This window comes from Hyaena hyaena, unplaced genomic scaffold, assembly GCF_003009895.1.
Source record: "Hyaena hyaena isolate Hyena2069 unplaced genomic scaffold, ASM300989v1 scaffold_553, whole genome shotgun sequence".
NCBI lineage: Eukaryota > Metazoa > Chordata > Mammalia > Carnivora > Hyaenidae > Hyaena > Hyaena hyaena.
In genome coordinates, this window is record NW_024081184.1 from 1,155,265 (window position 1) to 1,174,046 (window position 18,782).

Below are 18,782 nucleotides of genomic sequence, written 5' to 3' on the forward strand. Positions count from 1 at the left end.
CCTGTTGTTATGCATAGCTTTTCTTCTTTATTTTTGATTACTACAATATTCATTTCTAAGAATATATAAAACGTCTTTAGGGGTGCCTGGGTGGCTCGGTCAGTTAAGCGGCTGACTTCAACTTAGGTCATGATCTCACGGTTTGTGGGTTCAAGCCCCACATCGGGCTCTATGCTGACAGCTTGGAGCCAGGAACCTGCTTCAGATTCTGTGTCTGTTTCTCTCTATATACCCCTACCTCACTCATGCTCTGTCTTTCTCTGTCTCTCAAAAGTAAATAATAAACATTAAAAAAAATTTTTTTAAGTCTTTAGGGGTTTCTTTATTTTTTATTTCTTTAAAATTGAATATATTTGACATATAACATTGTGTAAATTTTATAAGATGTTAATTTGGCATATTTATATATTGTAATATGATTGCCATTCCATTTTTGAACATTCCAGTTAGAGGCTGTTGATCTTTCTTTTTCTTTTTTTTAATGTTTATTCACTTTTGAGAGACAGAGATAGAGCATAAGTTGGGAGGGGTGCTCAGAGAGAGGGAGAGATGGAATCTGAAGTAGACTCCAGGCTCTGAGCTGTCAGCACAGAGCCCAATGTGGGGCACAAACCCAGGAACCTAGAAATCTTGAGATCATGACCTGAGCCAAAGTTAGACACTTAACTGACTGAGCCACCCAGAGGCCCCAGATGTCAGTCTTTCAAATCAAAAAATATATAAGTTTTACAGAGGTTGAAGGAAATTCTGTAATTACACAAAATTCTTACTACATTATTGGGGCTTTTGAAGAGGAGGATGTTCATTTTCTTTGACCTTGATAAGGATTCCAAACAGAAAGAATATTTGGTGTGGGAGCCAGTGATATATATACAGTAGAATAGATAAAGTGTATTTTTGGCTGAGTGCACTAACAAGATGTATAATATCATTTTACTAAAATTTACCAGAGCCTTGTTTGGAGATAGAGACAAGATTTGGTAAAGGTGGTATGAGCCTCAAATTCCTCAGCAACTGAAACCTCTAATGTGGGCTTTATCATTTTCTCCTAGGTGATTTACTGTTCTTTTGGTGGAACATCCAAAGGATTGCACTTCAATAACTTAATAGTTGGACTTGTCCTTCTTACAAGAGGCAGAGATGAAGAGAAAGCAAAATGTATGTACTTTTATTATCTCAAAATGATAATACTACATTTGTGTGCAGAATAATTTGCCTGAAAATTCTGATGACAGTCAAAGCATTTGAGTTGATATTTCTCCAGAGAAGATAATTAAGTAACCAGTAAGCACTTGGAAAAATGCTCAACATAAACTTATTAGGGAAGCCTATATTAAAATTACAGTGAGATACTACTTCATACCTACCAGGATGACTAAAATAAAAAAGACAGGAAATAATTAGAGTTGGTGAGGAGTTGAAAAGTTACAATCCTCATGAATTGCTGCTGGGAGTGTAAAATGGTACCGTCACTTTGGAAAATTGTTAGGTAGCTCCTCAAACTATTAAACATGAAGTTATCATATGACCCATGAATTCCACTCCAACGTATGTTCACCTCAAAATTGAAAATATATATTCCATTAAAAAAATGTACATGAGTATTCATGGCAGCAACGTACTAATGCTGCAACATGGATGAACCTGAAAATATTATGTTAAAGTGATAAATGCAGTCAAAGTAGGCCACATAGTATATAATTCTATTTATATGAATTGTCCAGATCTGTAGCACAGTAGATTAGCAGATCTGAAGACACAATATATTAGTGATTGCCAGAAGCTGGCAGGGGAGAGGAAAATGGAGAGGAGCTACTAATGAATGTAGGGTTTCTTTTTGGGGTGAAAGTTTTATTGAAAATTTTCCAGGAGAAGTAAAGAAAATGTTTTGCTTTGAAAATTCCTAGGTTTTAACTCTTGGCTACCAGATGCTGGGTCTTTCTCTCTTCTTCCTTTTGTAATTTGCCTTCTAATTGCTTCTCCGAATCCCTCAGAATCTTCTTTCTTACTCCTAAATTTAGGGTGTTCTTTTTTTATAGCTTTATTGAACTGTAATTGACTTACAATAAAATGCACATATATAAACTGTAGATTTGATAGGTTTTGAGACAAATATATACCCACATTATCACAGTTAAGGTGTTGTATGTATCTAGCAACCCATTTGGAATTTAACTGTGATCCTGGTTTTACAAATTAGCATTCCTCTGCCAACAAACAGCTACTGTGACTCCAGGCACCCAGTAATTAAAAGTAATGTTTGGGGGCATCATAAACACAAACGTATCTTTAAAGTCTTTCCTTCCTTCCTTCCTTCCTTCCTTCCTTCCTTCCTTCCTTCCTTCCTTCCTTCCTTCCTTCCTTCCTTTTTTTATTTTAGAGGGTGCTGGTGGGGAAGAGGGGTGGGTGGGGGTGGGGCGAAGAGAGATAGAGAGAATATCTTAAGCTGGCTCAGTGCAGAGGCTGACGTGAGGCCTCAGTCCCACAACCCTGGGATCATGACCTGAGCCAAAATCAGGAGTCCGCTGTTCAACCAACTGAGCCACTTAAGTGTCCCGAAAGTTTTTATTTTTATTATACAATTGTATTAACGTTCCTAGGGCTACCATAACAAAGTACTGCAAACCTATGTTAAGTGGCTTAAAACAACAGAAACTTATTTCACAGTTCTGGAAGCTAGAAGTTCAAACTGAAGATGTTTGCAGGGCCCTGCTCCCTCTGTAACCTATATGGAAGAATCCTTCCTTTCTTCTAATTTCTGATGGTGGTAGTCCTTGCTGTCCTTGGCTTCTACATCACTCTTAATTTCTGCCTATCTCTTCACATGGTTTTCTTCTGTATTTTGTCTTCTCTTATAATCAGTTAGGACCCACCCTAATAACCTGATTTTAACTTGATTACATCTGCAGAGACCCTGTTCCAAGTAAGGTCACATTTGTGGACACTGGGGTTAGGTCTTGACCATGTTTTGGTGGGACACAGTTCAGCCCATAACAGGTGGTCAGAGCTCTACAGCAAATACTCCCCTTGAAGAAATCTTCTATGGGATGCTGGAAGGCAAGCAATGGAACCCTGTGGGCCTTCAGAGGGATGGAATGTCTTTTCTATATATCTATCTTCTATCTTTGCAAATAAGGTCCCATTCATAGGTACCTGGAGGTTAGTGTTTCAGCATTTCTTTTTGGGAGATGCAGTTCAATCCATAACAGCAGTATTTCAAACATACATATAGTATATACATCCATCCAGCTTTATTATTTCTTAACATTGTGTCAGTTTTGTGCTGGATCTTATTTTTTAGAAAATAAAATATTACAGCCAAGGTGAGGCTGTCTCTCTGTATCTCTCCATGGTCCCATTCCCACTCTTCCCTTCACAGCAGTAACCACTCTTATCAATATAGTGATCTTTTGTTCCTCATACAGGTCTTTCTACATTTATGATATTTTATATATCTTTATCCATATCTTCAGTTGTTTTGCAGATTTTAAACTTTTTAAACTTTCTTTTTTAAATTTATTTATTCCGAGAGAGGGAGAGGGAGCACAAGTGGAGAAGGGGCAGAGAGAGAGAGAGACTCCCAAGCAGGCTCACAAACCAGGAGATCATGACCTGAGCTGAAGTCAGATGCTTAACAAACTGAGCCACACAGGTGCCCCTAAACTTTTTAAATAAATAGTATATGATACAGATTATTTTACAATTTGCTTTTGCCTTGAATATTTTTTTAAGTTTATTTATTTATTTTGAGAGAGAGGGAGAGTGTGCAAGGGGCAGAGAGAGCAGGAGAGAGAGAATCCCAAACAGGAATTGTGCACCAACGTGGAGCTCAATCTTAGGAACCAGGAAATCATGACCTGACCTGAAACCAAGAGTCAGATGTACTGACTGAGCCATCCAGGTGCCCCTTCCCTGAATATTTTTGATATTTATCCTTCTTGAAGACTTAGTTCCTTTATTCTAACTGCTATATAGTATTTCATTGTGTGTATGTATCTCAGTTTACCTGTTTTCTTATTGATAGACATTTATTTTTTTCACCTAAATTTTGATATTACACATAATACTCCAGTGAACATTGTTGTTCTCATGCACATATATGAAGGTTTCTCAAGGGCAGAAGTCGAATTGCTTAGAAGTTGAATTTCTAGGGGTGCCTGGGTGGCTGAGTTGGTTGAACAACTCTTGATTTCAGCTCAGGTCATGATCTCAGGGTCATTGGATCAAGGCCTGTATCGTGCTCCATGCTGATTGTGGAGCCTGCTTGAGATCTTTCTCTCTCTCCCCCTCTGTCCCTCTCCCCCACTCACACACACACTCTCTCTCTCTAAAATTAAAAAAAATTTTTTTTTTAATTTAAAAAAAGAAGTTGAATTTCTGGGATATATCACTTTTGCTAGATTTTGGCAAGTTACTCTTTAAAGTAGTTGCAGTAATTCATACTCTCATTAACAGTGTACAGTGGTTCCTATTTCTCCCAATTTATTGCTATCACTTTGTATTGTCACACCTAAACATTTTTGCAAATTTGATGTGTTAGAAGAGATACCACATTGCTGTTTTAATTTGTTTTGCTGGTTTTCATTTTTTTTTAAGGAATGAATTAAATTTTATATTTATAAAGTACTTGGCACTAGTAATTACTTAGTAATATTTACCTCTCTCTTCCCTCTCTACTTCTGCCAGGGTATATTTAATCTGTGGTAAGTTTAATTTATTCTTTCTTTCTCCTAGACATTTTTAGTCTTTTTGCAAGTGAATCTGGGAGCTATGTTGTACGGGAAGAAATGGAAAGAATGCTCCATGTGGTGGATGGCAAAGTCCCAGATACACTGAGGAAGTGTTTCTCAGAGGTATATTTAAAGATTTACATTTCACCCCTACTTGTCACAAAGTATTAACTCTTAGTTTAGCTATGATGAATAGATATTGATGTGCAGCATATTCTTAATATTTTTGTTTTTAATGGTTGATGTTTCAGTTATTTGTGTGATATTCTCAAAGGTCCATGACACTTATTACTGCTATATCTGTGAATCTTAAAATCCCCAATTCTACTTTAAAGACAACTGTCTATACTTACAGTATAATGAAACACACTCTCACATTCTTACACCAGTACATACACACCTACTGGTGATCCTACAAGCCATTGCTTTTCATCTTATAGTATATCAGTGGCCTTAATCCATTCTGTGACTGTCACCCATCAAGGCCTATTTTAACACTTATTTACTTAGCTGATTTGCATAGTGAAATATATGGGTCTGAAAAACCTGTCATTTTCTTCTGTTTTCATAAATAATACATTTTCATTGTAGAAAACTTAAACAGTAGAAAATTCTTTAACAGAGAAAATTCTTTTTTTTCCCCTTCTTTTCACAGATCTGCTAATATGTGAAATTCCCTAAAGATGTTAGAGTGAAAAAAAAAACCCTTTTAGAATTATCTGATGCTTTTCTGCAGCACACTCAATGCTGCATGATTCCTTATGGGTGGCTGTTTGACCCACTTGCATTTCACAGATACGACAGTCCGTCACTGCTGTGGGTTTTATTCATTTTAGTTTTGTCACTTTCCTAACTATATAGGCATTGATTGTCAGTACTCCAGCTATATGCATATATCTGTTTTTCGTAGCTCTGTGGACTCAGTAGCTTTAGTTTTTCAGTACCTGGCTTTGAGTTTCTTCTTGTTGATAACACCTGGAGATTTATGTATCTTGCTTTGAGCTTGGCTGTGCAGTTTTTAGTAATGGTTATGGTATTATATTTTACTCCATATTTCTGTATGTTTGGTCCAAAAGGATTGCCTTCCTGCACTGGAAGTTGCTGTGATAGTATTTCAGTACTTCAAGATAAGCTAGGCTATGGTTTTTCTCTCCAATAACAAACATTTTCTGTTCAAAAAAAGTAACCTAATCTTTGCAGGCCTGACTAATTGGTTTTTTCACACAGATGTCAAATGCATTAGTACTCTGTACATTTTGGGGGAGAAATGTATATTTTTCATATTTTAGTAAGTTTTATGCACACATTCCCATTTTATGAACGGGCGTTAAATGTGGTTAGCTACCCAATTCTCTAAAATTTAGGCACAATAGCAGGTACATATATGATATGATAATTAGTGCTATAGGGAAAGATTAAGTAGAATAAGGGGAATTGGTGGTAATGGGGAGGAGGTGGCAGAGTGTTGGTATTTTGTAGAGGGTAGCTGAGAAAGGCTTGTCACATAAAGTGACATTTGAACCAAGAATTTAAAGGAAGAGAAATCTAACTATGCAGATATTTGGAGGCAGACATTTTCCAAGAAGAGAATACAGCAAAGGCCCGGAGTTGAGAGTGTGCTTGACATGTCTAAGGAACAACGGAGGAGCCAAGTGAGCCATATTAGATTAAGAGACCAGTAGAAGTTAACAGAAGTTGGGGAAGGGGGTGGGATGAAGTGGGGAGATTGTATGTGGCTCTAGGATAGTGTGAGTTCTTTGACTTTCACCTTGGGTGATGAGGTAGAACCATTTAGAGGGTTTGGGGCAGAGGAATACATGATTTTTTTTTTAAACATAATTGTTTTGGCTCTTACGTAGAGGGTAGGCTAAACAGAGTCCAACCAATATATCTGAATAATCGAGGTAAGAGGTGATGGTTATGTAGATCATAATATAGCAGTAAAGTGGTGAGAAGTTTTCAGATTCTTCATTTATTTTGAAGGGAGAGTTGATAGGATCTTATATGGATTCTGGGCTCTGGAAGAGAAGAGGATAACTAGTGTTTGGCTTGATTTAGTAAGTGAATGGAGTTTCCATTAATTGAGATGACTACTAGAGGAGGGGAGGTTTGGGGTTTTGATATCAGGAGAGACTTAGGACATAATTAAATTTGAGAATCATTTTAGACATTAAACTGATGTCAACTATTCTTTTTGATATATAAGTTAGAGTTCAGGGGATAGGATTTGTTGGCTTATAGTTGAGGATGAGGTCATCTTAGAGTGAACTTAGATAGAAAACAGACTGGAAGACTGAGTCCTTTACTCCAGTGTTTAGAGATTAATGAAATGAAGAAGAATCAAAACAGGAGCCTAAGGAATAGACTGTGAGGAGAACCAAAAGAGAATGGTATCCTGGAAGCCAAGTGATGAAAATATTTTAATAGAAAGGAATGTTTATATCAAATAAACTGAAAGGTCAAATGAGTTGATCTTTGATCACTGAGAAGCGATCATTAGATCTGGCAATGTAGAGGAAGGTCATTGGTGGAGGTCCTGTGGAGTAAAAAAAAAAATAAAATCACTGGAGATAGGATACCAAAAGAAGTTTGCTCATAAGAGAAAACAGTGAAGGGGGAAAGTGGAATGCTTAAAATTGCATTTAATGGAAAGGGAACATTATTATAATAAAAAGATCATAAGACGTGTTAAGTCTGCAGTTAAGTGTTGTATGAAGGACTAGATCTTTGAAAGAGGAAAGATCAAGAAGAATGAAGAGGCCCCAGTTTTCGAATACTCATGTAGATGGCTATTTAAATCACTAGATACTTGTGTTTGGTTTAAAAAAAAAAAAAGACAGAAAGAAAAAAAAACTACCGTAAATGGGCTGATTTTTATCTGATTCAACTATTTAATATATTTACCCGTTGTAATTTCTGAGTAATGTGTCTAATTGTGTCCAAACCCTTGCTTTTCAAGTCACCATGTTTCAGTATGAGTCTGCTTATATTAGAATAGTATTATTTGGACCTCCCATAACAGTGCTTTATGTTGTTTTTTTGGCAGTCTTAAAAAACTGCCAAAACTTTATAAAGAGAAGCACTTTAGCTAAATGATGTGGACCTACCACCTAGATTTAAGCGATATGGAATAATATGTTTCAGCTTTTTATTTTTTTTTCTTTTTAATTTTTTTTTAATGTTTGTTTCTTTTTGAGAGAAAGAGACAGATAGAGCGTGAGCAGGGGAGGGACAGAGAGAGAGGGAGACACAGAATCCAAAGCAGGCTCCAGGCTCTGAGCTGTCAGCACAGAGCCCAACGTGGAGCTTGAACTCACGAACCGTGAAATTGTTATCTGAGCCAAAGCTGGAAGTTTAACCGACTGAGCCACCCACGTGCCCCTCAGCTTTTTCTATCTTATGCTTTTATTAGCCTTAAAAGATGAAGTTATAAAGGAATCCACATAGGAGCTGTATTGTTCTTTTCTTACTGTATATTTTCTTTGGTTGTCAGTTTTTAAGATGGAAATTCATATTTATATTGTTCTTCAAAGATGTGTCTGCTTATTTTTAATTGCCTTTTATGTTATTGGATTTTTTTAATAAACTACTGTTGTGACAGTTTATAAAAGGAAGCTTTGCCTTTACATCCTTTTTTATTTTTATTTATTTATTTAAAAAAATTTTTTAATGTTTTTATTTGTTTTTGAGAGAGAGAGAGAGAGAGAGAGACGACGTGAGCAGGGGAGGGTCCAAGAGAGAGGGAGTCACAGAATCTGAAGACAGGCCCCAGGCTCTGAGCTAGATGTCAGCACAGAGCCCGACACGGGGCTCAAACCCACAAACCGTGAGATCATGACCTGAGCCGAAGTCGGATGCTTAACCGACTGAGGCACCCAGGCGCCCTATTTGCATCCTTTTTTAGATGACACCCATGACTCAAAAACATAAAAAGTCAGGTTTAACAGATGGAATTTTGGTGCTACCAGTTATGCGGTGATCTGAATGGACAGGTGGATTTCAGTGGTTACTTTATATTTCACTAAGTCAGCCAGGAAGTGTGGTGTATATATATATATAGCTTAGGCTTAGAAACTTTGAACTAAGTGGGTTTAATCATATCTCTGCCACTTTATAGTCAAAGATTATTTAATTTTTGAAACCTCAGTTTTCTCATGTGTAAAATGGGGGTGATAATGATAATAGTATCTACTATAGAGTGTTGCTTTGAAGATTAAATTAATATAAAATATTTAGGGGTGCTTGACTGGCTCAGTCAGTGGAGCTTATAACTCTTGATCTTGAGATTATGAGTTTGAGCCCCACACTGGGTAGAGAGATTACTTGAAAATAAAATCTTTAAAAAGAATGTTTAGAACAGTGTTTAGGGAAATGTAAATATTCAATATTAACTATTTGTGAAGGTGGTAGAAGCGCCCATTATAATCTTAAGTGGCAGCTTTTTGTCTTAGTACACGAGGGTACATTTTATAACAACATCTTAGCTTCACTGAAACCATTGATGCTACATGTTTCACTGTATCTATGATCCTGTTGATTATAAAATGTACCTTTATGTATTATAAAGAAAGAAAAGATCTGCCAGTTTTAGTTGAAGGGTACTCTTGGTTTGAAAATTCATTCAAGTGTCAGAGATATTAATGTGTAAAAATGTACATGAGCTTATGGGATTTATATTACTAATCATCTTTCTAAACTGAACATGAGGAACAGAGAGAATATGGGTATGATTCCTAATCTCTAAACATGCTGGCAATGTCCTCACATGTCCCTGCAGCAAGTCTGAATGCCATATTCTTCCATTCAGAAAAACAAGACTGTCGATGTTGTCTAGATGTTTTTATTTCACCGTTAAATGTTCTGAAACTACTAAGCTAAGCATATTGCTCTATTTTAATAGGATGCTGCCAAACAGAAATTATTTCTGTCATCTCTTTTAGGTAGGAATTATTTGTATCCCTTAATAATTCCATCAAGAGTAGACCTGAGAGGCTCCTGAATGTCCTTCTTCATTGTTATTTCCATGTGGGTTGCTTCTGTCTTTTTCTCAGAAACATCTGGCCCTCATTCACCCTAGGTCCTCTTGTCTTCCAGATTAAGAAATTGACTTGTACAGCTGTGTCATGTTCTTTCTCATCTGGGATACTTTTTTTTTTTTTTTAAATCCAGAGATGTAGATGACAAAATACTTGACCAAAAATAGCAAAGAAATAGCAAACTACTTGCTTCTTTTTGTATTCTAACTGACTTGTGAATACATGTTTTCAATGATGCCTTCTAGATTAGGGCTTCTGGATAGTTGTTTTTAATTTGCCAATGAAATTTAAAAGTATTTTAATACCATACATTTTTAATTAAAACATGCTAATTCTGAAAGTTTAAGGGTGCTGAAGAAGAGGAATAAGGCAAGTAAAAAATTGGCTTCTAAATATAGAAAAAAATATACTTTACTGACTTCAGAATATACCTTAGAGAATAAAATGTGACTTGTTAGTAGCAATGCACTGCTTTAATGAATTGATGAAGTAATTTACAACTAACATATAGATTTTATGCAAGTGGAAGTTCTGAAAGTAAAATTATTTTTTAAAACAATTTGATTTCCAAATCTACACCCTGTAGTGTTAGATAATCCTTAATGTTAACAAATTGCAAATTGCAAATTGTACAAGTTTGAGTAAGATACCTTAAAATTTGACTAAACCTATGTGTGGTTTTTTATTTTTCTTTTAATTTTAGGGAGAAAAAGTAAACTATGAAAAATTTAGAAATTGGCTTCTTCTAAATAAAGATGCTTTTACCTTCTCTCGTTGGCTGCTATCTGGAGGTGTTTATGTGACCCTCACTGATGATAGTGATACTCCCACTTTCTACCAAACTCTAGCTGGAGTCACACATTGTAAGTAGTGGCATTTCATTGTTCTCTGTTCACTTTTAATACAATTGCCTAGTAATATGAGAATATGTCTGTTAAGGAGAACTTTATTGTCAGTGTTTTCTTTCTTTCAGAATGTAATAAAATGAAATGCTAGAGCATTATGGGGCACCTGGGTGGCTCAGTCTGTTAAGTGGCAGACTCTTGATTTCAGCTTGTGTCATGATCTTGTGGTTTGTGGGATTGAACCTGCTTGGGATTCTCTCTCTCTCCCCCTCTCTCTCTTCCCCTCTCATGCTTGCTTGCTCTTTCTCTCTCTCTCTCAAAATAAACATTTTTAAAAAAATGTTAGAGCACTGAGTACATAGCTGAAAAGGAAAACTATTTTTTTTGTAATCCCTGAATGCTTTTGTACTTCAGATGTGCAGGTTTTTTTCCCCACACAAAGTAGTTCCTCGATGTTCTGTGGATTCCAACTGGCAGTTCTGCAATTCAGTTCACCTTCAACACACCATCTACCAGGGATAGCACAGACCCTACAGGTTTAGGACCCAGTCTCAAAAAACTATTCTTTTGCCGCCCACAGAAAAAGCCAGTCACAAATCTTGGTTGTTGCCAGTACTTCTGACCAACCAGCAGAACAAGTATACAGAATCAGATGTTCTCTATACTTCGGTTTGATAATTTGGTAGAAAAGCTTATAGAAATCAAGGAAACATTTTATATTTACTGACTTAATATATAATAAAGTTTGTGTAAAAAAGAAAACATACAGATGAACAGCCAGATGAAGAGATACATACATAGGGAAAGGTCTGGAAGGGTCCCAGACACAGGAGCTGGGATGCATCAGTCCTTCTGGCATGTGAATGTGTTTATCAGTCCAGAAGCTCTCTAAACACCATACTTTTGGGATTTTTATAGAGCTCTCATCATGGAAGCATGATCAGTTAGTTACTCACTCACTTTCCAGCTCCTTTCCGATCTCCAGTGAATGGGGAGTAGGGCTGAAAGTTCCAAGTTTCTGATTATGGTATGGTCTTTCTGGTGACCAGCCGGTATCCAGAAGCCCACTAAGAGTCACCTCAGGCATTAGAACAAAGAACTGGTATCACCCAGGAAATTACAAGGGATTTAGGGCCACTATGTTAGAAACCCTTATCACTCAGGAAGTTATAAGAGTTTGGTCAAAGACTAAATATTAGCAGGAACTGGGGGCAGAGACCAATTACATACTATTTCATAATAGCCCTCTACTAATTGCCCTTAACCTAGTGGTATTAGTTTCCTAAAGTTGCTGTAACAAATTAGCACAATTTGTAAACTGAAATAACAGAAATTTATTTTCTCACAGTTCTGGAAGCTGAAATCAAGGTGTTAACATATTCCTTCTGAAGGCCCTGGGGAAAAATCCTTCCTTGCCTCACCTGGCTTCTGGTGACCCCAGGCTTTGCTTATGACAGCATAACTCTGGTGTCTGTCTCCATCTTCCTGTGGCCTTCTCTCTCTCTCTCTCTCTCTGTGTGTGTGTGTGTGTGTGTCCTCTCCTTTTCTTATAAGGACACCAGTTATTGGACTTATGGCCTAGCCCAAATTTAGGATGAATTCCTTATATCTACAAAGACCCTATTTCCAAAAAAGGTCACATTCTGCGGTTCCAGGTGACCATGAATTTTTGAAGGACATCACTGAACCTACCACTGCATAGGCCTTAAGTGTTAACCTTTGTTCTTTTCTGTGGGTACAGAAAAGTACCTACACTGGGCTTTTGCTTATGCTACTTCTTAACACTGGAGTGCCTTTCCCTTTACTTCTCCTTATAAATCCTAGTCCTCTTTGAAGACTTAAATCACATGCCCCCTTGTTTCCATGAAACTTTTTCTTGCCTTTCTGTGAGAAATCATCTCTCCTTCCTCTGAACTTCCATAACACCTTTTTTGTACCCTTCTTGGATGAACTTATCACTTCTACCTCTTATTAAAATTACTTATTAGCATTCCATTTATTTGTACATGTCATTTCTCTTAAATCATAGAATCTGTATTATTTTTTGCTTTTTCTCTCTCTATGCCAAGCCTTAAAAAATCAGTATTTATTGACTGAATAGAGAGTGTGAGTGTTAAGTGCTATTTGTATCTGTTGCTTTGTGTAAATTATGACTGGTTACTAATTATACAGCAGCTACTTTTCTACCCATTTTCATTCCATTGTTACCACAAGTTCTGATAAATTTTGGCATGAACAGGCAGTGGACTTGATTCTACTACTTTTCAGTGCTCTTGTTTTTATTTTTGATAGGAAAGTCTTTTAAAAATTGTTTTGTATAAAAAATTAGGGAATCTTTTTATACTCACTGTAAATAAATTGTGTCTGACATATTAAGAGTTAAATTATCAGTCGTATGGATATTTTGCTGAACTTCTGCTTTCATTTGTGATTATATGGTGAATTATTTTTCTGCTAACATATGCTATGAGTGTGTCTATTTTCTTTTAATGATTTACGTTAAAGAAAAAATTATTCTGACACTTGTTAAAATGGTAACGAAAGAGGAGCACCTGGGTGGCTCAGTCGGTTAAGTGTCCAGCTTCAGCTCAGGTCATGATCTCACGGTTTGTGGGTTTGAGTGCCACATCGAGCTCTGTGCTGACAGCTCAGAGCCTGGAGCTTGCTTTGGATTCTTTGTCCCTCTCTTTCTGCCTCTCCCTTGCTTGTTCTCTGTTTCTGTCTCTCAAAAATAAATAAAACATTTTTAAAAAGTGGTAAGGAAGACAGTCCAAGACTTCTGCAGTGGTGTATTACAGTAGGAGACAAAGATTGGTCTTAATTCTAAATATAACAAGGACAGGTAGGGAGTTACGGCCAAGGAGCAGGACAAGGTGGTCACTGGAGGGAAAGTTACTAAGAGGAGACATCAAGGGTAGGGGGATAAGGCCAAGGACTTATTCACCAGATGGGGTATGAGGAACTTGGTCAGGTATCAAGGGTAGGGGGATGACTTAGCAGTATTCTTTGCTAACATTGGACTTGAGCAAGCCAAAGACTGGATGGGGGGCTAATTTGTAGTCCTAGACAGAAAGAGGGCTCAAAAAAGTATGACTTGAGTATGGTCAAGGAGAAAGTCTTTGTCAATAGGTTAAAGTGAAATTAGGTCTGACATACTTTACAAATGCAAATACTGCTTATTGCTTATTTTGGAAAACACTGTATTATTAAAGATTACAGACTGACTTAAATTCATTCAGTAAAAATAATTTTCAAAATGTTAAAAATGTTATCCTATTATATAGTTCTGTTTTTATTTGAAAATGATCTTCTCCATTTAGCTTTTTATCACTTGGGAAGATGTTTGACTTTTTAATAGTATTTGAAAGTTACAGTGCATTTGCCTTATAAAAAAATCTTAACCTTGAATTTAAAGCAAAATAAATGTTGATGTGTTCTTTCACCTGTAATAATGACCTTCTAATTTCTAAACCAAGTGGTTTCTTGTTAAGGTCATTCTGTTTCCTCCTATCTTTCTGCAGCATTTTTAGTACTATTGACCATTCAGTTTTCATGAAAATCTCTTCTTTGGCTTTATGAAACGTAGTTTCCTAGTTTTTTATTTGAGTTTTCTTTAGTATTCTTCATTTTCTATCTTTTAAATGTAAAAAGGGGTCTTTTTTGGGTTGGCCTTTAGCTCTATTTTATTCTTAAATGATGTGCATGCTTTGTTTCATTACAGCCATTTCCATTGCTTCCCCTATACTTATACACACACACACACACACACACACACACACACACACACACACACTATTTTTGTGGGTGATACCTTGATGGAATTTTCTGGTCTTGAGGCATCTCAAACTATATTCATTTTTTTAAGTTTATTTATTTATATTGAGAGAGAGAGTGTGTGTACACGTGTGTGAACATGCCTGTGCATACAGCTGAGGGAGAGGCAGAGAAAGGGGAGAGAGAAAGAATCCCAAGCAGGCTTCTTTCTCACTGTCAACATGGAAGTGACTCGAACCAGTGAACTGTGAGATCATGACCTGAGCTGAAGCCAAGAGCCAGCCACTTAACCAATCGATCCACCCAGGCACCCCAAACTGTATATTCATTTTAATAAATGCCTCCTCGGTATTACTGAAAAACAAAATTCCATTAAGTACCTTTCAAGATCAAATTGGTTTTATCCAAATCATGAACTGGGTAGTATCCCATCTAGTAAATAGAAAGGTCTGAGGAGGTGTACAAAATGGAAGACTTTTTAAATAGGAGGGAGCAGGAGTGGCAGTGAAGTGGTGGTGGGGGTGGGGGGAATGGGTTTCTAACAAACTATAGATTGTTTTCAGGTAAGATCTGTCTTCCTTTGGGGGAATGCCTGGGGTCTTTCAGGCAGATTACCGTATTCTAGTGCTGATCAGGAATTCCAGAGCAACTGGGTAAAGGTCACATTTCTGGGAAAGGCTGAAACTACAGTTAGATTAGATATTAAGTCTTGGTTTGCTGACATGGGGCTCTGCACAAGTGTCTCCATTTCGGGCCTATTCCTTTTTTTCATTCTATGTATTCTAACATCTTAATCTCATATGTAAAATCAAATGCATGTTTCTTTGCCTTCAACCCACCTAAAAGTTCAAAAAGCAAACAACATGTTCTTCCTCCTGTCTTTTCTATCCTGTTTAATAGTACTTGTAATTCCAGTCATCCAGTTTGAGATTAACTTTGACTTTTCCTTGTCAAACTTCACATTATATTCCATCAATCTTAACTCAGCCTTATTTCTTCTTTCTTTTTTTTTTAAATTTTTTTTTTTAATGCTTTTTATTTATTTCTAGGAGAGAGAGAGACAGCGTGAGCAGGGGAGGGTCAGAGAGAGAGGGAGTCACAGACTGAAACAGGCTCCAGGCTCTGAGCTGGCAGTCAGCAAAGAGCCCGACGCGGGGCTCGAACCCACGAACCGCGAGATCATGACCTGAGCGAAAGTTGGACGCTCAACCGACTAAGCCACCCAGGCGCCCCTCTTCTTTCTTTATTGCTGCCATCATTGCAGTGTTTGTCCTTATTTATCTGACTACATGTTAATGATAGGAAAGAATGAAGGACAAATTTGTTGTTGTTGCTTAGTTTACATTAAAAATACTTTTTCTTTTCAGAAACTTTTAAGGAATCTTCATTTTATATAGGACAAAGTTTAAACTCCTTAGCATGGCTCTAGAGTCTCATAGTTTTCTGTTCTTAATTTTCCATATTCATTTCTTTTTACATATGTTCTCTGCTTCAACTATAGAACACTGGTCAATATACCATGACTATACCCCATGAACTTTTATAGTTACCCTATATATCACTCCTAATATTCCTTCATTTAAGATTGCATTTCATCTTTCAGCTCTTAAAATTGAAATAACTTCTTCATCCTCAAACTCCAGTTCATATACTCTTTTGTCATGCCTTCTCCGTTTTTCTTCAGTTTGAATTAAGTATACTATTTGCATTCCTGTACTTCTTACATTTCTATTAAAGCAATTAAGATGCTTTTTGCTTTATCTTAGAGTCATTTGGAAATGACCTTGATTCCCCTCAGAAGTTAAAAGTCCCACAAGGACAAGGCTCTTATCCAGTTCATATCTGAGTTCTTCTTAGTACAATGCAGTTATTGGACTGGACAGTATTGAAAAACTTGTAGCTACTAAAAGTCTACATTCTAAGTACTCATTTAAATGTTTGATTTCCCCAGGAGTGAGCAGGAGTTATATGTTGTTTTAGGAGTTTAGAACACTGAACTAATTATTTTATGTACCCCTATAGTATGCCCATTGATTTCCCTGATGGCCATAGAAAAAAGTCAGTAGTGTATGGTAAAAGTCTGAAGAAATGCTATGCTTTAAATTTTCTCAGTTATTTATAACATTTTAAATTGCTAGCACCTTAGTTGAATTTTGTCATATCCTTGTTTCTTGTAAGAATAATATCCCCAAATAAAAAATTAATCAAATATAAGCCTACTATGGGGTACCTGGGTGGCTCAGTCATTTGAGCATCCAACTCTTGATTTTGGCTCAGGTCATGATTTCATGGTTCGTGGGATTGAGCCCCACATCGGGCTCTGTGATAACAGTGCAGAGCCTGCTTTGGATTCTCTCTCCCTCCTTTCTTCCCTTCCCCTGCTTGTGCTCTTTCTCTCCCTCTCTTTCAAAATAAATATTAATAAAAACATATAAGGCTACCATGGTATATTGGTAGTTACCAGCCTTTATTGAGCATTAGAATTATTTGGAGAAGGTGTTAAAAGTGTAGGTTATTGGTTCTGTCAACATGATTTTTATTCAGTGGGCCATATTCTATCGTATACGTAGAAATATGTATACCTTATTCTATAGTAATTCAGAACCATGTTTTGAGGAAACAGGATATTTAGGAGTTCTTCAGACTCTGAGTCAGACACTGGCCCTACTGCTTATATTACTTCTGTAACAGTGGGAAATTTATTTAATCTCTCAACTTCTTTTTCCTCTGGAAAATGGAGTTAATGATACAGTTTACCTCACAGGAGTGTTGTAAGGCATGTAGGGGAGGAAATCTTTTTTCCTCTACCTATCTTGAGTTCATTGACAGGGCCCTTTAAATCAGAGTAGGCAGATATCCAGTGAGAAACAAGTTTATTAACATTGCTTATGCATGGTGGTTAGAACTTGAGTTTATATAGCATCATAGCAAAGAACAGGATCTTAACAAAGATCTTGTAGAGAAGGGACAAGACAAAGGAAAAGGACTTTTGCATTTCTTGAGGTAGCACATTATGGGAAGGTAAATGTGTAGAGAAACTAATGGTAGATAGGACTGGCTAGTAAGATTTGTTATGTAGATTCATTTATCTGGTACAATCTCCAGGTTGATAAGGGTCTAGAGTAATCTCTGGGGATTACTTCTGTCTTTCCTGGGAGAGGAGCAGGGAAGACACCTTTACAAATTAGGCAAAATGTAGGGGGAGTTTGCAGAGAGCTTTTCTTTTATCTGCTTCTCAATTGCCTTCAACTCAATATAATTTTTATGCCAAGAAGGCATATTTGGGGTGGCATATTGCTCTGCCTTTCAGGATTACATGAGATAATACCTTTTTTAAAGGACTCAGCTCTGTGCCTGTTGTGGAATGGGTGCTCTACAATGAATAGTATCCTCTTTTATCCGTGAACACTTAGCTTACAAATGTCAATGATCTCTAGAGAGTTATTGTTTTGGAAGCAAGACATTTCGTAATGGAGGGTTGTAGATTGCTACACAAATCAACTTGTCCACATCTGTGGGAGGAAAGTCTTTTTCTTTCTAGTTTTGTTTAATTTTACAATTTATAGAAATAAAGAATCTGCATAAATCAGTGAAACAGACAACTCAGTTGCTGTGGGCTTCAGCAAATAGCTACTTTGTTCATTGGGCTTATAGGAAAGGATTATCACAAAGTCAGAATTACTGCTAATTTCACTTAGAAATTCTGACATGGTGGTTTGTATTCTGATAGCTATGATTTATCATATTATCTATAAATTCTCAGTTTCTGGTTAAGCAGTTCACTACTGAATTCCTTGCAGGCTCTTCCATTCAAAGAATATTTGGTACATTAAACTTTTAAAATAATGTGTCCTGAATGTGGAAACTTATGATAAAAAAAGTGTTATTAACTGATTTATAAGTAGACAGAAAATATTTATTTTAAAGCATCAGTGACTACATTTAAATTTGTGTAATAAACCAAGATATCTAGGAAACAAAAAGGAATTATAATTTTTCATTTGTAAATAACATTTATATTAGAATGCAGATGTCTTTAATTTTTCACATATAATTATAAAGTAAAATTTGAAGTCACATTAAGTTGAATACACTGCCATGTTTAATCAAATGTTGTTTTCTTGTATGTAAATTGCAAATGCAACTAGGGAATCTATTTGTATTCAGTACAGAGTTAGAATAAGATTTACATAAGATTTTAGATTTTGTCATGGCAGGTGCATTTTTCAAAACTGCAAATTCTAAATTATTGTTACCTTATCTTTTTTTTTTTTTAAAGTCTGTTTATTTTTTGAGTGAGTGAATGTGCACGTGTAAGTAGGGAGGGGCAGAGAGGAGGGAGAGAGAGAATCCCAAGCAGGAAACTAACGCCAGGAAAGCTGCTCACAGCACCGAGC

At 36.5% G+C, this 18,782-nt stretch overlaps 1 protein-coding gene across 2 annotated transcripts in view; it reads left to right on the forward strand.

Annotated features, from left to right (window-relative positions):
• Window positions 1-18,782, forward strand: part of USP32 (ubiquitin specific peptidase 32) — a 236,475-nt gene that overhangs the window by 113,623 nt on the left and 104,070 nt on the right. For both annotated transcript variants that reach the window (XM_039255992.1, XM_039255993.1), the window contains exons 3-5: window positions 1,053-1,158; window positions 4,735-4,853; window positions 10,470-10,629. In XM_039255992.1, coding sequence (XP_039111923.1) covers window positions 1,053-1,158; window positions 4,735-4,853; window positions 10,470-10,629 — 385 coding nt within the window. The remainder of the gene's footprint in view (window positions 1-1,052; window positions 1,159-4,734; window positions 4,854-10,469; window positions 10,630-18,782) is intronic.